This window comes from Haliotis rubra, unplaced genomic scaffold (assembly GCF_003918875.1).
Source record: "Haliotis rubra isolate DU_JTF1 unplaced genomic scaffold, ASM391887v1 Scf1533, whole genome shotgun sequence".
NCBI lineage: Eukaryota > Metazoa > Mollusca > Gastropoda > Lepetellida > Haliotidae > Haliotis > Haliotis rubra.
The window spans coordinates 86080-107415 of NW_025765485.1; the positions used below are offsets into that span (position 1 = coordinate 86080).

At 38.5% G+C, this 21336-nt stretch overlaps 1 protein-coding gene across 1 annotated transcript; it reads right to left on the minus strand.

Annotated features, from left to right (window-relative positions):
- Positions 1-13692: 13692 nt before the first annotated feature.
- LOC124270652 (arylsulfatase B-like) lies at positions 13693-15328 on the minus strand. The gene has a single exon (XM_046705689.1). The coding sequence runs from the start codon at positions 15326-15328 to the stop codon at positions 13886-13888; it is 1443 nt and encodes a 480-aa protein (XP_046561645.1). The 3' UTR covers positions 13693-13885.
- Positions 15329-21336: the final 6008 nt, after the last annotated feature.

A 21336-nucleotide genomic window follows, 5' to 3' on the forward strand; every position in this document is an offset into this window, starting at 1 on the left:
TGGTGGTTCTGATGGTGATGTTTGTGGTTCTGATGTTGATGGTTTTGATGTTGGTGGTTCTGATGGTGATGGTGCTGGTGGTTCTGATGGTAGATGGTGCTGGTGGTTCTGATGGTGATGGTGCTGGTCGTCCTGATGGTGTTGATGTTGGTGGTTCTGATGTTGATGGTGATGGTGGTTGTTGTTCTGATGGCGTTGATGTTGGTGGTTTTGATGTTGATGGTGATGATGCTGGTGGTTCTGATAGTGATGTTGCGAGTGGTTCTGATGGTGATGGTGCTGGTGGTTCTGATTGTGATGGTGCTGGTGGTTCTGATGGTGTTGATGTTGATGGTTCTGATGGTGCTGGTGCTGGTGGTTCTGATGGTGTTGATGTTGGTTGTTCTGATGGTGTTGATGTTGGTGTTTCTGATGGTGTTGGTGCTGGTGTTTCTGATGGTGCTGGTGGTTCTGATGGTGATGTTTGTGGGTCTGATGGTTATGGTGATGGTGCTGGTGGTTCTGATGGTAGTGGTGCTGGTGGTTCTGATTGTGATGTTGCGAGTGGTTCTGATGGTGATGGTGCTGGTGGTTCTGATTGTGATGGTGCTGGTGGTTCTGATGGTGTTGATGTTGAAGGTTCTGATGGTGATGGTGTTGGTGGTGGTTGTTCTGATGGTGATGGTTCTGGTGGTGCTGGAGGTTTTGATGGTGATGGTGCTGGTGCTGGTGGTTCTGATGGTGATGGTGCTGATGCTTGTGGTTCTGATAGTGTTGATGTTGGTGGTTCTGATGGTGGTGATGTTGGTTCTTCTGATGGTGATGGTACTGGTGGTTGTCATGGTGTTGGTGATTGTGGCTCTGATGGTGATTTTGGTGGTTCTGATGGTGATGGTGTTGGTGGTGGTGGTTGTCTGTGATGGTCCTGGTGGTTTGATGGTGTTGTTGGTGGTTCTGATGGTGATGGTGTTTGTGCTGGTGGTTCTGTTGGTGCTGGTGGTTCTGATGGTGATGTTGGTGGTTTTGATGGTGTTGATTTTGGTGGTTCTGATGGTGTTGATTTTGATGGTTCTGGTGGTGGTGGTGTTGGTGCTGTTGGTTCTGATGGTGATGATCATGGTGGTTCTGATGCTGGTCCTAGTGGTTCTCATGGTGATGTTGGTGGTTCTGATGGCGTTGATGTTGGTGGTTCTGAATACATAGACTGCAGTCGGAATGCAGTAAGAATGTTTAGAATGCAGTTAGAAGCAATACAAATACTTAGAATGCAGATAGAATTTCTTAGAATGCAGTAAGAAAGCTTAGAATGGAGTTAGAATGCTTAGAATGCAGTTAGAATGCAGTAAGAATACTTAGAATGCAGTTAGAATGCAGTAAGAATACTTAGAATGCAGTTAGAATGCAGTAAGAATACTTAGAATGCAGTAGAATAGAATGCAGTAAGAATGCTTAGAATGCAGTTAGAATGCAGTAAGAATGCTTAGAATGCAGTTAGAATGCAGTAAGAATACTTAGAATGCAGTTAGAATGAAGTAAGAATGCTTAGAATGCAGTTAGAATGCAGTAAGAATGCTTAGAATGCAGTACGATTGCTTAAAATGCAGTTAGAATGCAGTTAGAATATGTATACTGCAGTCAGAATGCAGTAAGAATACTTAGAATGCTGTTGGCATGCAGTAAGAATGCTTAGAATGCAGTACGAATGCAGTAAGAATACTTAGACTGCAGTTCGAATGCAGTAAGAATACTTGGAATGCTGTTAGAATGCAGTACGAATTCTTAGAATGCAGTAAGAATGCTTAGACTGCAGTTAGAATGCAGTAAGATTACTTAGAATGCAGTAAGAATACTTAGAATGCAGTTAGAATGCAGTAAGAATACTTAGAATGCAGTGAGAATGCAGTAAGAATACTTAGACTGCAGTAAGAATGTAGTTAGAATGCAGTAAGAATACTTCGAATGCCGTTAGAATGCACTTCAAATGCCGTTTGAAATTTTTCCACTTCGAATATACCTGGTGAGTTTTGAACATGTTCATAACATCCGGGCATGTTACAAGAATTGACACGAATAGTTTGAGTGCATTCGGAATGCACTAAGAAGTGTTAGAATGCAGTTGGAATTTCCAGGAATCTCACGGAATTTTCATTCCAACAGCTTTCCCGCTCATTCCGCCTGAAGTGTGAAGGGGTTTTGTTACGGCACGGTAGTGTAACGGATTGTGCCAAAGAGGAAAACGGCTGTGATAGGGTCGTTACGGTAGTGACATTACATACCGTCACAATGTCAATGCAGTAACATGCAGTCTTTACCTGTTTCTTACATGACAGGGACATCCATAAGTAAATCTTTTGCCTATTACATATTCTTCAAACATTCTGAAATTTCATTAAATTATCTTTAAAAGTAAACATATAAAACTGGCTATTATTAAAAATGCGACTACTGTTGTTGTGTCACTACTGTTGTTGTCACACTACTGTTGTTGTGTCACTACTGTTGTTGTCACACTACTGTTGTTGTGTCACTACTGTTGTTGTCACACTACTGTTGTTGTGTCACTACCGTAACAATCAATTCCAATGTCCATACCATAACATTATCAATTTCCGTATTTGAATTAAACTGATTTATCTGTTTATGTCTCGAATCTTTAATGCCAGTATGTTTGGTAGTAGGGCTTCAAGTATATTAGGTAGTAGACCTTCAAGTATGTTTAGTAGTAGAGCTTCAAATATGTTTCGTAGTACAGCTTCAAGTATGTTTGGTAGCAGAGCTTCAAGTATATTAGGTAGTAGACCTCCAAGTATATTAGGTAGTAGACCTCCAAGTATGTTTGGTAGTTGAGCTTCAAGTATGTTTGGTAGTAGAGCTTCAAGTATGTTTGGTAGTAGAGCTTCAAGTATGTTTGGTAGTAGACCTTCAAGTATGTTTGGTAGTAGACCTTCCAGTATATTAGGTAGTAGACCTTCAAGTATATTAGGTAGTAGAGCTTCAAGTATGTTTGGTAGTAGAGCTTCAAGTATGTTTGGTAGTAGAGCTTCAAGTATGTTTGGTAGTAGAGCTTCAAGTATATTTTGGTAGTAGACCTTCCAAGTGGTTTATAGTGTTTGGTAGTAGACCTTCAAGTATGTTTGGTAGTAGACCTTCAAGTATATTAGGTAGTAGACCTTCAAGTATATTAGGTAGTAGAGCTTCAAGTATGTTTGGTAGTAGAGCTTCAAGTATGTTTGGTAGTAGAGCTTCAAGTATGTTTGGTAGCAGAGCTTCAAGTATATTAGGTAGTAGACCTCCAAGTATGTTTGGTAGTAGAGCTTCAAATATGTTTGGTAGTAGAGCTTCAAGTATGTTTGGTAGCAGAGCTTCAAGTATATTAGGTAGTAGACCTCCAAAGTATGTTTGGTAGTAGAGCTTCAAATATGTTTGGTAGTAGAGCTTCAAGTATGTTTGGTAGCAGAGCTTCAAGTATATTAGGTAGTAGACCTCCAAGTATGTTTGGTAGTTGAGCTTCAAGTATGTTTGGTAGTAGAGCTTCAAGTATGTTTGGTAGTAGACCTTCAAGTATGTTTGGTAGTAGACCTTCAAGTATGTTTGGTAGTAGACCTTCAAGTATATTAGGTAGTAGAGCTTCAAGTATATTAGGTAGTAGAGCTTCAAGTATGTTTGGTAGTAGAGCTTCAAGTATGTTTGGTAGTAGAGCTTCAAGTATGTTTGGTAGCAGAGCTTCAAGTATATTAGGTAGTAGAGCTTCAAGTATGTTTGGTAGTAGAGCTTCAGACCTTAAGTATATTTGGTAGTAGAGCTTCAAGTATGTTTGGTAGTAGAGCTTCAAGTATGTTTGGTAGTAGAGCTTCAAGTATGTTTGGTAGTAGACCTTCAAGTATGTTTGGTAGTAGACCTTCAAGTATATTAGGTAGTAGACCTTCAAGTATATTAGGTAGTAGAGCTTCAAGTATGTTTGGTAGTAGACCTTCAAGTATATTAGGTAGTAGAGCTTCAAGTATGTTTGGTAGTAGACCTTCAAGTATGTTTGGTAGTAGACCTTCAAGTATGTTTGGTAGTAGACCTTCAAGTATGTTTGGTAGTAGACCTTCAAGTATGTTTGGTAGTAGACCTTCAAGTATGTTTGGTAGTAGACCTTCAAGTATGTTTGGTAGTAGACCTTCAAGTATATTAGGTAGTAGACCTTCAAGTTATATGTTCCAGGTAGTAGGTAGTAGACCTTCAAGTATGTTTGGTAGTAGAGCTTCAAGTATTAGGTAGTAGAGCTTCAAGTATGTTTGGTAGTAGACCTTATGTTTGGTAGTAGAGCTTCAAGTATATTAGGTAGTAGACCTTCAAGTATATTTGGTAGTAGACCTTCAAGTATATTAGGTAGTAGAGCTTCAAGTATGTTTGGTAGTAGACCTTCAAGTATGTTTGGTAGTAGAGACCTTCAAGTATGTTTGGTAGTAGACCTTCAAGTATGTTTGGTAGTAGACCTTCAAGTATATTAGGTAGTAGACCTTCAAGTATATTAGGTAGTAGAGCTTCAAGTATGTTTGGTAGTAGACCTTCAAGTATATGTTTGGTAGTAGAGCTTCAAGTATGTTTGGTAGTAGACCTTCAAGACCCAAGTATGTAGAGGTAGACCTTCAAGTATGTTTGGTAGTAGAGCTTCAAGTATGTTTGGTAGTAGACCTTCAAGTATGTTTGGTAGTAGACCTTCAAGTATGTTTGGTAGTAGACCTTCAAGTATGTTTGGTAGTAGACCTTCAAGTATATTAGGTAGTAGACCTTCAAGTATATTAGGTAGTAGAGCTTCAAGTATGTTTGGTAGTAGAGCTTCAAGTATGTTTGGTAGTAGACCTTCAAGTATATTAGGTAGTAGAGCTTCAAGTATGTTTGGTAGTAGAGCTTCAAGTATGTTTGGTAGTAGAGCTTCAAGTATGTTTGGTAGTAGACCTTCAAGTATATTAGGTAGTAGAGCTTCAAGTATGTTTGGTAGTAGACCTTCAAGTATGTTTGGTAGTAGACCTTCAAGTATGTTTGGTAGTAGAGCTTCAAGTATGTTTGGTAGTAGACCTTCAAGTATATTAGGTAGTAGACCTTCAAGTATGTTTGGTAGTAGAGCTTCAAGTATGTTTGGTAGTAGAGCTTCAAGTATGTTAGGTAGTAGAGCTTCAAGTATGTTTGGTAGTAGACCTTCAAGTATATTAGGTAGTAGAGCTTCAAGTATGTTTGGTAGTAGAGCTTCAAGTATATTAGGTAGTAGACCTTCAAGTATGTTTGGTAGTAGAGCTTCAAGTATGTTTGGTAGTAGAGCTTCAAGTATGTTTGGTAGTAGAGCTTCAAGTATATTTGGTAGTAGAGCTTCAAGTATGTTTGGTAGTAGAGCTTCAAGTATGTTTGGTAGTAGACCTTCAAGTATGTTTGGTAGTAGAGCTTCAAGTATGTTTGGTAGCAGAGCTTCAAGTATATTAGGTAGTAGACCTCCAAGTATGTTTGGTAGTAGAGCTTCAAGTATGTTAGGTAGTAGAGCTTCAAGTATGTTTGGTAGTAGACCTTCAAGTATGTTTGGTAGTAGACCTTCAAGTATGTTTGGTAGTAGACCTTCAAGTATATTAGGTAGTAGAGCTTCAAGTATGTTTGGTAGTAGACCTTCAAGTATATTAGGTAGTAGAGCTTCAAGTATGTTTGGTAGTAGACCTTCAAGTATATTAGGTAGTAGAGCTTCAAGTATGTTTGGTAGTAGACCTTCAAGTATATTAGGTAGTAGAGCTTCAAGTATGTTTGGTAGTAGACCTTCAAGTATGTTTGGTAGTAGACCTTCAAGTATGTTTGGTAGTAGACCTTCAAGTATGTTTGGTAGTAGACCTTCAAGTATATTAGGTAGTAGACCTTCAAGTATATTAGGTAGTAGAGCTTCAAGTATGTTTGGTAGTAGACCTTCAAGTATATTAGGTAGTAGAGCTTCAAGTATGTTTGGTAGTAGACCTTCAAGTATATTAGGTAGTAGAGCTTCAAGTATGTTTGGTAGTAGACCTTCAAGTATATTAGGTAGTAGAGCTTCAAGTATGTTTGGTAGTAGACCTTCAAGTATGTTTGGTAGTAGAGCTTCAAGTATGTTTGGTAGTAGACCTTCAAGTATGTTTGGTAGTAGACCTTCAAGTATATTAGGTAGTAGACCTTCAAGTATATTAGGTAGTAGAGCTTCAAGTATGTTTGGTAGTAGACCTTCAAGTATATTTGGTAGTAGAGCTTCAAGTATGTTTGGTAGTAGACCTTCAAATTATATTAGGTAGTAGAGAGCTTCAAGTATGTTTGGTAGTAGAGCTTCAAGTATATTAGGTAGTAGACCTTCAAAGTATGTTTGGTAGTAGAGAGCTTCAAGTATGTTTGGTAGTAGACCTTCAAGTATTTGGTAGTATATGTTTGGTAGTAGACCTTCAGAGCTTATGTTTGGTAGTAGACCTTCAAGTATATTAGGTAGTAGACCTTCAAGTATATTAGGTAGTAGAGCTTCAAGTATGTTTGGTAGTAGACCTTCAAGTATGTTTGGTAGTAGAGCTTCAAGTATGTTTGGTAGTAGACCTTCAAGTATATTAGGTAGTAGACCTTCAAGTATGTTTGGTAGTAGAGCTTCAAGTATGTTTGGTAGTAGAGCTTCAAGTATGTTTGGTAGTAGAGCTTCAAGCTTATATTTGGTAGTAGACCTTCAAGTATGTTTGGTAGTAGAGCTTCAAAGTATATTTGGTAGTAGAGCTTCAAGTATGTTTGGTAGTAGAGCTTCAAGTATGTTTTGGTAGTAGAGCTTCAAGTATGTTTTGGTCAAGTGTTTGGTAGTAGAGCTTCAAGCAATTAGGTATGTAAAATATGTTTGGTAGTCAGAGCTTCAAGTATGTTTGGTAGTAGAGCTCAAATGTTTGGTAGTACAGCTTCAATATGTAGTACAGCTTCAAGTAAGCACAACAAAATTCAGGTATGTTTTTGTAGTAGAGGAACTTCAAGCAATAAATATAAAAGTAAACTCATTAGTCTTGTTATATTGTAAAGTATATTTTAATATAGTCAGTGCATAAAATAAGCACCACCCTGTATTTTTACCGTATAATTTTGTCTGAAATGAAATTGTAAACCTTTCCAAAAAATAACATTTATAATTTGATAGAGCAATCATTTAACATTTCAAAAACGAAAACATAATTGAAATTACCATGTACTTTAATTAGGATAATTTCCTATATTTAAAACAGGTATTTTTTTGTCCTAAAACAAGTCACCTTATTTTGAAAAGTGAAAGTAATAATTGATTGTTATGTGACCTATAAATTCGTTTTTTATTGTGAATGGGTGAAAGTTTGTAAAAAAAAGATTGAGGACAAATTACAGTCAAACTTAAAAAAAGTATGAAATACACAATGCCATTTTAGAAAGTAGTCAAATGTAACATATGTCATATTTGGGATGACACTTTCTTTGTAAAGTACAGATTCTAGTACTTTTGGGGTTGAGCCCCAACCGGGATTCGAACCCACACCCTCAGAGTCAGGCACCTAATCGCCAGCACACAAAGTCAGACGCCTAGACCGCTCAGCCACCTCGGCTTACACAAAAATGGAAGTCGGTCAACTGGTAGTCTAGACTGCGGACTTTGTGTACCCCTCTGATAAGTGTTAATTGGCACGGCTCCCACGGCCGAAAGCTATGAAATACACTATGCCCGGATGGGACTCAACCCACAATGCCATTTAGAAAGTGGTCAAATGTAACATACGTTATATTTGGGATTACACTTTCTCAGTAAAGTACAGATTCTAGTACTTTTTGGGTTGAGTCCCTAATATTATCTCTTGTACTTTTATTCAACTTGATCTTGAGCCTAATTAAGCCTAACTAGTGGGACTAGTCCATCCAGTGCACTTGAGGTGAGGGGCACGGGATAACTGTGCACTGGATCATGTATTTTGTTGTTTTAGTCTGTAGAAGTTTTGGCATGTAGAAGCTTTGGTGTCTTCCCATAAGACAGACAGATAGTTTATTAAAGTCTCACCTCACAAGTGCATAGTAACAATACACAATACAAGTACAATAAAACAGTGAGCCTCCCTTTCTGGATTACGAGAGACTATTACCTAAGAACATATACACACAATATGAAAACTATATACACATAGATAGAGAATACTACACGAGGTCTCATTACATACGAATTATACGAAACGAGTGTCCTCCCGCTACACTCATTACATAAAATACACAAGTTGTGTATTTTATGTAATGAGTGTAGCGGGAGAATTTTCTAAAAAGTCCATTTCTTCACCGATTTCGTTCAAATGTGAAATATAAGTTACTCATAACATATAAAAACAATATACGGTTGCAAAAATCTAGTTTTTAATTTTAAAAATGATTGTCCAAACAGTGATTCGAACCCCTGTGGTAATGAGACCGAGTGTGGTATTTTATTTATTACCCACGTCTTACATGCATTTAAATTGACAAAATAGCGTATTTTTGTTATGTTTTTGGTTTCAAACCGAAACCGGTTTCATAAAGAGGTTGCGGAAGAGTTTTGTACTGTAGTACAATATTTGCATGACGTCACACTAATGACGTCACTGCCATGTCAGTTGTCATCGCCTCGTACAGCCTCCTACAGTAAACTACTCCATTGCACCTCGTTTCTTGGTTTCCAGTTGCTTCATTCGGCTAACATCACTGGTGGAAACATTGCGTTTGTTTTTCGACAGATATAATGTCTCAGTTCGACTCACAATTGAACAGCGACACGGCAACGTTCGCAATGTTTACATTCCCACAATGAATTTAAGTTGTAGAATGAATGAATTCACGTGTTTATTATGAATGAAAAAAATAGTAACGTCAGAATGTGACCTAATTGAGAGGTCATCGGTTATCCAATCAAATCGTTAGAATTTCAGGTCAAGTCGTTACGACACAGGGCCCAGATTTTCGAAGCTATCTTAGCGCTAAGATAGTCGTAAGTTAATGTTAATGTATGGCACTTACGACTATTTTAGCGCTAAGAGAGCTTCGAAAATCTGGGCCCTGGTCAACGCGATGCGACACTCGTGTGACGTACGAGATTAATATGCAACTACCCATTCGTTGACCACGTGGGTAATAAAAGTTATTATTAAATAACGAAGAACAATAAACAATACATCAGTAAGATATCATAAAGTATACGCATACATAGACAATATAAAACCATTACCTATTACCATATACAATTTGTTTCCGTTTCTGAAGTAAAAGCTTTCAGGTTTTGGCAGAATAAAAAAACAATATTCGTATTGGCTAAGATGAAACTAACTTTCTGTATATCTGTAAAATCATTAAAATTATCACAGCTATTTGAACATTTACTTAGGAGGGTAAAACGTATATCATTATAAAGGGGACAGTGTAGTAAAACATGGATTTCATATTCAAATTTATCCTTACAATAAAAACAAGTTCTCTCCTCCACCGGTGTATTAGTGTACCGTTCAGTCTCTATGTATGTGTATAGGGGCTACTCCGCATCTGACCTGAGCTAGGACACTTCTGTTGCTTCTGAAAATGGAATTAAAAATATAGGATTCAACACAGATATCACTCTTAAAATGACTGTACAGCCGCAGCTTATTCCCTTCCACACTTCTCCTACTGTGAGTCCTTTGCACATCAGTTTGCCAACTGGCTCTAAAACTCTCCTTGACTTTGGCACATAGTTCAGATGCGATAAAACAGGTGTGAAAATCGTTGTTTAGAGGGATAAATGATCTAAGTTCACACTTCTCAACTTATCATGGACTCGTTTATTCCAGTTCCGCTTGCGACGTTCTGCTTGAGTGTTGCTCCAGATAAAAACCTTAGATAAGAACCGATCATGGTGTATGGAACTTAAACGTTTATAGAACTTTACAACGCTTCTCCATTGTCTCACGCACGGTGGAATCCATCCCATATCACCAACCAAGGCTGCATTTGGCACGTATTTGTTGAGCCCCCTATAGAACCGCATAGCTCGATTATGTAAAGCATTAACAGCTGGCACGGTGTATTGGCCCCAGATTGCCGCTCCATATTCAACTACAGACCAGACCATAGAATCGTAGAGCTTAGTGTACGTCTGGTATCTCATTCCTCCCATCACTTTGTAACTTAGATATGAGGAGTCCAAGCGCCCGACTTGCTGAACTTGCTGCCACCTTGCCCATTCGCCTGTAGTCTAAATATTCAGTAAGAAAAAGTCCGAGATAGGTGTAGCTGTCTGATACCTCCAGTTCGATGTCCCCACATAGAAACGAAGATTCTGTCCCAGGAGTTGCCGGATTCCGGAAGTGATTTACCTTGGATTTGGCTTGATTCACAGTCATCTTGTTCTCTTGACACCACGAGTTTAAACAGTCCAGCATCAAGTTCAGGTTATTTTCATTCTCATCCAGAAGGACAACGTCATCCGCGTAGGCAAGAACATTTACAAAGTGGTCATTGATTTGGACACCAAGTTCAAGCTGATTTATACGAAGAATGAAGTCGTTGATGAAAATGTTAAAAAGAAGGGGGGATAGCAAACAACCTTGTCGAAGGCCACATTTCACGTCAAACAGCTCCGTACAGAGTCATACAAAGACACAATAGCACGATACATATTGCCTTCTTCCATAAAATAGCTCTATCAACACAATCATATGCTTTTTTTAAATCCACAAAAGCAACAAATGTCTGTTTCTTCATATTCTTTCTTGACTCAATCACTGAAGTTAAAGCATATATGTATGTTCAGTTGTGGATCTTTTGTTTCTGAAACCGTTTTGTTCGTCAGCCAGTAAGTTTTGAGTCTCCACGTGGTCAGTTAGTCTAGAGTTGAGGATGTTACAGTACAGTATATAACAAGCACTAGTCAGAGTTATACCTCGATATGACAGTGGGTCTCTGGGATCAGCTGTCGACGTTTTAGGTATGGGGTTAATAATGCCTTTACCCCACTCTGTAGGGATCCTTCCTGAGATAAAACAGTCAGTAAAAAGTCTGTGTCAAAAGTGCATACTAGGTGTATTTTTTAGGACCTCCGTTGGAATACCATCAAGGCCACACGCCTTCCCTATCTTGGCTTGAACTAAAACCCTGTGAACTTCCTTCATGGAGATAAGAACTACATCCCATAAGAACTACAGCTTAAAACAACACATGTTATGGTCCAGTGCACAGATTAACTACATGCTGTCACCTGCGTCCAACAGAAAACAAATAAAACATATATAACATTTTAGCTGCGGCAGTTCATGGTGGTTTTGACAGTAAATAGTTTGCCTTCACAAAATGTAAATTGCAGTCTTCAGTTATGATTGAACAAGTTCCGCATCGAGGTGTTTGACATTTTGTTACACTGGCTTACAAACCTTTTTTCATACAAAATTGGAGGATTTGCCTTTATGTAATGGGCATGAGTGTACAGTTATTAGGATTGTAGGTACAAACAAATTGAAGAATGTACATATCTTTATTTGTCTCTTTTGTTTTCATAAGTGTCTCTCTTGGGACTTTTACTGCTTTATGAACAGTATTTTCAACTACCTAAGAAGATATGCCTTATATATCTATTACATATTACCTATTGTCACTAACTGTAACGTCATACGCATGATGACGACAAAGCTACTACTGTTTTGCGTCGCCTATGACGACACTTAGTTTTCATTGTACACATGAAGAGCTGTTGAACGGCGGAGTTTTATATATAGATGTATAGATAGTTCATCTAAAGATAGGCTTATATATTTAGTGTGATAATATCGTTTCACCTTCATCCTCAGTGTTCAATCTGATCCACGTAGAACTAGTGTAGCCCAGCTTCAATAAGTAGCCAACTGCATGAGGTACTGGATCGTAGTCTATAACAATAGTATTTTAACTTAAAAACTATTCGTCTGTATTTCACCTTTACTCCAATATACCTTTACCTTTACTCTAATATACTAAGCTTGTTTTTTAAATAACGAATTGCTTGCTTTTGTGTTTAGTGCTATGACATTTTCTTCTTTTAATATAAATGTAATGTATATTTTTTAAATATAACCCTTTTGGACCTTGGACTTAAAATGGTAATGAATGGAAACTTTATCTCGTCACTTTTTGGCTGGAATAATGCCGATGTGACGTAAAGCCCAACTCAACTCAACTCAACTATCATACGAATACAAGAACATTCACTTACTACAGCATACCCTTCTCTCTTTACTTTCTGGTTATTAGATTACCTTTACAACAACATAATTACTGGTCTGGGAGAGCTGATGGGCTATGCTCATTACATGCCATGGGGGTGCACCTACTCAGATAATTAATCCCTAATTAATCCCTGGGGAAGCCGAGGTGGCTGAGCGGTCTAGGCGTCTGACTTTGTGTGCTGGCGATTAGGTGCCTGACTCTGAGGGGGTGGGTTCGAATCCCGGATGGGACTCAATCCAACAAAAGTACTAGAATCTGTACTTTACAAAGAAAGTGTAATCCCAAATATAACATATGTTACAAATGGGATGTAGTTCTTATGGGAGTAAACCGAAGTTTTGGCAGGACACCGGGTGTCCGGATTATAAGGTCGTGAGCAGGAGTAGTCTAATCAAAACAAATAGTAAATAATCTACTCATTACATAAAGGAACCTTGTTAGGATCTAGATCTACTCAGCTATGTGTCAACCAGTGAGGCGTTCGACATTTCAAGACGGAAAACTTTCGCTGGCGGTGAATACTCGATGAAGGCTTTGATGTGAGCTATTTTTCTAATATTTTGTTGATATTTCACAGGCGCAAGCTTTTTATATGTTATGACAGTAGATTACCGATTTAACTGTTTATATAATTTCATTTGTCTATCTCACCACACGTTCTTCTTACCGAGTCACTTTCTCAGTTCGATACTTAAAAGCAATGCCATTACTTAGCATTGACAGAATTTCTAACTGTGATATAGATATGTCGTTGTCACAGACAAAACTCAATGTCTGTTTTATTGACACCTATGTGTCTGCCTGCCTGTCTGCTAATGACAATATTCAATACACAACTTCGCTCACTGACCACATGCAATTTGAACTTAACACCTATCAGGCTATACACCATAAACGAAACGCATTGATTTATGGCCCGAGTTCTGTCTCTGTCACATTATGTAATTACACAGACAAGCAGGTGTGATACTTGTACACATGACATGTTATGATGTCTGTTGATTGCAAAATGTTATACACAAAAAATGAGCATGTATTTACAAAACCCAACATCTCTATACACACACACACACACACACAATGAGCCGTGAGGGCATCGGCAAATGAACCAGCCGTTACACTTGAGTGCACACCCACCCGCTCTGACTGGGTTCGGTATCTCGGTTGCTTCGTTTCGAGGGAAGTAAACCCAAGTACAAAATATTGCACTTTTGATTTGCGATTGTACGCCTATAATTTTGTTTATATGTTTTTTTCATAATCAGCAATGTATATTATATGTCATGAATAAGTGATAAGTAAATTTGCATGTGAAACAACAACAGTGGTAAGGTGACAAGGGAAGCCAGTAGTTAATTCGTGCTAAATTGGTAAGGAGGGTGGAAAGTGGAAGTGGAAGCCAGGGATTATAATTGTCGTGTCCCTCAAAATAAAGAAGTTGACATCCCAAATTCTCGCCTTTTCGTGTATCATTCCTAAATGCCGTTCAAAGACTGTATATGACATATTTTTATTTGAATATGTACAAGTTAAAGTGAATTTGCCAGGTTCATATAGCTATACGTGTAGTCGTAGAATGTGCTGCAGAATTGTTGCAATGGTAATGGAGAAAGGTAGTCTGGGTTAGGTGAGAAACGTGGAACTTCATAGTCAGAGAAACTGCGTGGCACGGCAATGTCCACAACTAGCACCAGCCGGGGCTCCAGACACCGTTGAAGTTGACCGGGTTAGATCGAGGGTCAGAGGGTGGATCCATCGCAGGCACCCGAGTCGCATTCTTCAGGGCCAGCATCTGCAGGAGGGATTTGACGAGGATGGGGTTGTCCTTGGAGATGTCATGGTGCTCCGTGGGGTCGGCGCTGATGTTGAACAGCATAACACTTGGGAGGGGAGAGTCGTCCATGGCAGAGCCGTCTATGTCAGATCCAGCAGGAGGATACCACCCTGCGTACCCAGGGTCACCAACGATCAACTTCAGGTCTCCCCATCTGAGAGCTGCGGCGTAGTGGTCGTCGTAGATGTTGTAGACAAATTCATTCCTTACGCTGCTGCCTCCGTTCAGGACCATGTCGACCTGACTCATCCCGTCGATATCCAGTTGACGGGAGTCTCCCCCAGCTATGTCCAGTAACGTAGGGTACCAGTCCACGGCATGGAACATCCCAGGGTGAGTGTAGCCTCTCTTCTTCAGCAGAGTCTTACTGTAGACGAACCCAGCTCCCCTGGTGCCTCCCTCCCATAATGTGGCTTTCCCGCCCCTCAGAGGCCAGTTATTAGCGCCATCACCAGGAGGACCACCATTGTCTGTTGTAAACACAAGAAGCAGATTGTCCATGAATCCAAGGTCCTCCAGGACGGTGGTGATGTTGTACACAGCATCGTCCAAAGCACTCACCATCCCACTGTAAACCATCCTATTCAAATCATGAATGTGGCTGTAGCGATCGGAATATTTAGCAGGCACCTGCAGTGGGATATGTACAGCTTGAAACGGCAAGTACAGATACATGGGCTTGGATTTGTCGTGGTTCATTATGATATCGATGGCTCTCTTTACAAACACATACGTGGAGTACTCCCCTTGTGCGTCTTTGTAGGCATCTGTCATATTCCTGAAGTCATATCCATAGTAATCAGTCAGCTCGTCCCTGACATGTGTGAAATAGTCCTCCATACCTGCATAGTAGCCCATGAAGGTGTCGAAGCCTCTGTAGGTGGGAGTGTACTTCAAGTTACAGAAGCCGAGGTGCCACTTGCCGACCATGTGGGTATCGTAACCCAGGGTCTTCAGCCTCTGTGGGATGGTGATCAGGTCCGCCGGCATGTACTTGGGTTGTTCTATGAAGACTACATTATCCTGGAGCCCCGTGTGGTAGGGGAACTTGCCCGACATGAAGCAGTTTCTTGAGGGGGAACACAGCGGCTGGACGTAGGAGGAGTTGAGGATGACGCCGTCACGGGCGAGGCGGTCAAGTGTCGGCGTCTGGATGTCCGGGTTGATCCAGCCGACGTCATTCCAGCCAAGGTCATCTGCCACGATGAAGACGATGTGTGGTTTGTCAGCAGCAGTGATGAGTTGAAGACATGTTGTTACCAAGGCAACAGACAAGACAGTGAGCTGGCTCATGTCGGAGTGTGTGTATCTAGCACAGAGCTCCGTATTTATAACACGAATCAGCAGTGAACTTGACACCGTTACTGTGTGAGTCTGAGGTCAGAGGTAACGTCCCGTGCTTATCGTTTCGAGGTCAGCCCACACTAAAACACCTGACTGCTCTAATTCTACAAGAAATGTTGGTCACTGTAACATCCTTCAATCAGCATGAATCGCAAATATCTTATCAGTCCATGTGGAACCTCAAGAGATTGCAGGCTATATATATTTCGGTTAGCAATACGTTAACCAGGACGTCTGTCAGCAAAATGGTTCAGTGTAGAACCATTAAAGAACAAATAGATGTTATACAATATATAGTTGTAGTAGACAAATAACTAGGTTTACAAGTCAATACAAACTGCATCAAAGTAATTGCAATGTTAGTACACAAGATAGTCGCAATACAAAATAAAATTGCAGTACAATATATAACAATATATAATAGCAATGGAGTGATAATACTATTACCGTAGTAGCACGTGGTCAAATTTTCACATAAGCTGACTGAGGCATGTGCTTGCCGATGTATATAGCCTGACTACCAAGCCTATAGCCTTGTGTTCAAGAATATTTTAGATTACTCTTAATTACAAAAGCATCAAAATATAGCAACTGTCACGCCACAGTTTGCATTAGAGTGAGTGAGTTTAGTTTTACGCCGCACTCAGCAATATTCCAGATATATGGCGGCGTCTGCCTTGGCTTCAAGGATGTTGATGCTGTTCCCAAGACTGATATGATTCGGATGGGCTTGGGTGTGGTCGGATGTGGTCACGATGGCCCCCAAAGCATGACAGTCAAGGAACACCAGGCATCTGTGAGTAAGTTTAGTTTTACGCCGCACTCAGCAATATTCTAGCTATAATATTTCCAGTCTGTAAATAATCGAGTCTGGACCAGGCAACCCAGTGATCAACAGCATGAGCATCTATCTGCGCAATTGGGAACCGATGACATGTGTCAACCAAGTCAGTAGGCCTGACCACCCGATCCCGTTAGTCGCCTCTTACGACACGCATGGGTTACTGAGGATCAATATTCTAACCCGGACCTTCACGGGTAGTGAATACATACATACATATAACTTACGTTAACACAGGATCTTTTACAGAATCTTAACACAGTCAGTTTAGTGCCATTGCAGCAGTATTTAACTCTGCCCTTTCACATTATATAGGACTCGTCAAAGAATGGAAAATAGATTATCATACAATCATGCCATCAAGAAATATATTTGCAAATTGTAATGAGTTAAAATTGAAGTCCATATCGGGGAAACTCGGAAGTTTTAAGAGAAACTGAAAATAATCGAAGTAACGAAAACATAAAAGTTATCGAAGGAACCAGATAATAATCACAGAAAGAAACTTTGAAGAAACGAGAATATACTCGAAGCAAGAGGGAAATAATTAGAGCAACACGAAAACTACCAACACGTAAGCATACTTATACATGGTACAAGCCGAGGTAAGAAGTAATCAATAATTATGCTTGTTTTCATTGTTAATAATCTTGTTTGTCATCCTATGTCTTTGTTAGCTCTCATATATGATGCTGTACTCATTCACCACCTCATGCTTGAATACGGTGCATCTATCTATACCGAGACGTCGCTATTATACAATAAAGAATTTGATCATCCATAAAGACTTGTCATTCCTATTACTTGCAACTTCTAGAATGCCTCTCTTTTCTCATATTCTCAACGCTTTTCAAGTTTCCCCTACTCACAATGTGAGCACGACGCCGGCGATCCGTGGAACAGGCCTCCCTGCCCCTGTCTTGTGCTCAGTCCCAACTCCTGACTGAATATTCTTCAAAGTTATATATACTGTAGATAGAGTGAAGGCCATGTCTACCAGCTAACTCTTTCGCATTGGTCACACCCCTTTCAAAATCATCTAGAACCAGGTTTTTTTTCGCTTCTGCTGTCAAATCTGCCATGTCAAGACAGGAAACCGTCTGCTACACCAGGGGAGGTCACTCTTGATGTAGAACGGTTCATTCTTTAAGCCTACAAGAGTTGCCTCCCATACTGAGTACCCTACTACATAATGTAACACCTATTTTAAAATTCTGCTATCAGAATTAGGAAACAAAGATTTTCTCAATAATTTCTGGGAAAACTATCTATAGATGTATTCAGAAAACGGTTTATGGTAATTCCGCCATAGGCAGCTTTTCTCGTTTTGAAAATGTAGTAAATGCAAATGCAATTTGATTGGTTGATGCTGCTTTTATTATAGCAAAGATTATTCAAAACATTGATAATATCGTTTGGACGAAAATCATACTTCAGTTGTGATAATGTTAAACCATCTGTCAAAGACATGATGCAGAAAAGTGTCTGGAATAACGAAATCAGAATTGGTTGTAAGTCTTTCTACATTCCACGGTGGCATCAAAAGGGTAAGCTCATGTAACTGGTTTCAGTCTCGACACAGTGACATTATGTGAAGTTGATGAAGTAGTACTGACAGATTGTTTTACCTGTCAAGGCGTAAAACCCTCAATGCTCTGTTATTCACAGAATAACAATGTGAAACGTTTTGTTTGCCGAAGGCCTATATTGTCATATAATGCACCAAACGTATAACAATAAATAATGCAGTATAAAGGAAGGTAGTTCATTATGTCCACTTTATTAAACAAAGGTGTAACAGCAAAAATTGTTTTGAAGCACACACTATACAGATACAGAAAGGATACACTCTAACATTATGGCCAAAAGATGTTCACAAAGTACTGAATTAAGATGGTTTCATATTAAAGTTGTACTTTAAGTAAAGCTTTAATTAAGTACCCATTGTTACTGTTCCAAAGTTGGATATTTTGAATCACCAGTATATTTATGTCATTAAGCATATGAAACTCACTCGTGTATCATATGTCTGTCATGGAGCTGCTGATTTAGGGAAGGAACTTCCAGTTCGACCCGGAACTATGTAGAGGGCAGACTTCATTGTTGTGATGAAAACATATTGTTTCAGTTCAAAGGGAATAACAACAGGTGACCCAATGTAGTAACTATGGTAACACAATATAGGTTTTACAGATTAAATAGAATAAAGGTAAAAACATTTTTTGACCAGATCAGAAACATATACATTGTACCTGGATATAGTAGTCATACGTAAAATGTTATGAAACAACAAAATCGAGAGTTGAGATTATATCTGTGTACGTTTCTGGTGTGTTTCTTAACATTTATTGTGTTGTAAATCTGTATAAACAATGACATTTGACAATATATTGTATAAACAATGACATTTGACAATATATTGTATAAACAATGACATTTGACAATATATTGTAAAAGTAACAACTACTCTGTGCAGCCGCTGTGTATGACGACATTGGAGACATACGATCGCACTTCAAGGTAAAAAGGGTGTACAATGTCCCAGTTGTTATGAGTCCCATCCGGGATTCGAACCCGCACTTTCAGAGTCAGGCACCTAATGGGCAGCACACAAAGTCAGCGATGTTAATGGCATTGTGTATTCATAAAACTACGAGACACAATGATCCAGCGTGATTTCAAATGTTCTCTGTTTAGCTGTTACATCTAGTTAGAGATAAATGTTCTCTCTTTAGCTGTTACATCTAGTTAGAGATAAATGTTCTCAGTTTAGCTGTTACATCTAGTTAGAGATAAATGTTCTCTGTTTAGCTGTTACATCTAGTTAAGAGATAAAACTCGAGTTTAGCTGTTACATCTAGTTAGAGATAACATGTTCTCTGTCAGCTAGTTGTTACATCTAGTTAGAGATAAATGTTCTCTGTTTAGCTGTTACATCTAGTTAGAGATAAATGTTCTCTGTTTAGCTGTTACATCTAGTTAGAGATAAATGTTCTCTGTTTAGCTGTTACATCTAGTTAGAGATAAATGTTCTCTGTTTAGCTGTTACATCTAGTTAGAGATAAATGTTCTCTGTTTAGCTGTTACATCTAGTTAGAGATAATAAATGTTCTCTGTTTAGCTGTTACATCTATGTTCTCTGTTTAGCTGTTACATTAGAGATAGCTGTTACATCTAGTTAGATGTTCTCTGTTTAGCTGTTACATCTAGTTAGAGATAAATGTTCTCTGTTTAGCTGTTACATCTAGTTAGAGATAAATGTTCTCTGTTCTCTGTTTAGCTGTTACATCTAGTTAGAGATAAATGTTCTCTGTTTAGCTGTTACATCTAGTTAGAGATAAATGTTCTCTGTTTAGCTTACATCTAGTTAGAGATAAATGTTCTCTGTTTAGCTGTTACATCTAGTTAGAGATAAATGTTCTAGTTAGAGATAAATGTCTCTGTAGCTGTTACATCTAGTTAGAGATAAATGTTCTCTGTTTAGCTGTTACATCTAGTTAGAGATAAATGTTCTCTGTTTAGCTGTTACATCTAGTTAGAGATAAATGTTCTCTGTTTAGCTGTTACATCTAGTTAGAGATAAATGTTCTCTGTTTAGCTGTTACATCTAGTTAGAGATAAATGTTCTCTGTTTAGCTGTTACATCTAGTTAGAGATAAATGTTCTCTGTTTAGCTGTTACATCTAGTTAGAGATAAATGTTCTCTGTTTAGCTGTTACATCTAGTTAGAGATAAATGTTCTCTGTTTAGCTGTTACATCTAGTTAGAGATAAATGTTCTCTCTGTTTAGCTGTTACATCTAGTTAGAGATAAATGTTCTCTGTTTAGCTGTTACATCTAGTTAGAGATAAATGTTCTCTGTTTAGCTGTTACATCTAGTTAGAGATAAATGTTCTCTGTTTGTCCAGCTGTTACATCTAGTTAGAGATAAATGTTCTCTGTTTAGCTGTTACATCTAGTTAGAGATAAATGTTCTCTGTTTAGCTGTTACATCTAGTTAGAGATAAATGTTCTCTGTTTAGCTGTTACATCTAGTTAGAGATAAATGTTCTCTGTTTAGCTGTTACATCTAGTTAGAGATAAATGTTCTCTGTTTAGCTGTTACATCTAGTTAGAGATAAATGTTCTCTGTTTAGCTGTTACATCTAGTTAGAGATAAATGTTCTCTGTTTAGCTGTTACATCTAGTTAGAGATAAATGTTCTCTGTTTAGCTGTTACATCTAGTTAGAGATAAATGTTCTCTGTTTAGCTGTTACATCTAGTTAGAGATAAATGTTCTCTGTTTAGCTGTTACATCTAGTTAGAGATAAATGTTCTCTGTTTAGCTGTTACATCTAGTTAGAGATAAATGTTCTCTGTTTAGCTGTTACATCTAGTTAGAGATAAATGTTCTCTGTTTAGCTGTTACATCTAGTTAGAGATAAATGTGTTCTCTGTTTAGCTGTTACATCTAGTTAGAGATAAATGTTCTCTGTTTAGCTGTTACATCTAGTTAGAGATAAATGTTCTCTGTTTAGCTGTTACATCTAGTTAGAGATAAATGTTCTCTGTTTAGCTGTTACATCTAGTTAGAGATAAATGTTCTCTGTTTAGCTGTTACATCTAGTTAGAGATAAATGTTCTCTGTTTAGCTGTTACATCTAGTTAGAGATAAATGTTCTCTGTTTAGCTGTTACATCTAGTTAGAGATAAATGTTCTCTGTTTAGCTGTTACATCTAGTTAGAGATAAATGTTCTCTGTTTAGCTGTTACATCTAGTTAGAGATAAATGTTCTCTGTTTAGCTGTTACATCTAGTTAGAGATAAATGTTCTCTGTTTAGCTGTTACATCTAGTTAGAGATAAATGTTCTCTGTTTAGCTGTTACATCTAGTTAGAGATAAATGTTCTCTGTTTAGCTGTTACATCTAGTTAGAGATAAATGTTCTCTGTTTAGCTGTTACATCTAGTTAGAGATAAATGTTCTCTGTTTAGCTGTTACATCTAGTTAGAGATAAATGTTCTCTGTTTAGCTGTAGCATCTAGTTAGCTGTGTTTACCTGCGTGACACAGAGGAGCCATGACATGTGTTTACCTGCGTGACACAGATGAGCGATGACATGTGTTTAACTGCGTG

Excerpts from the sequence above, each read along its gene's own strand:
- LOC124270652 (XM_046705689.1), bottom strand. The coding sequence starts at position 15,328 with ATGAGCCAGCTCACTGTCTTGTCTGTTGCCTTGGTAACAACATGTCTT.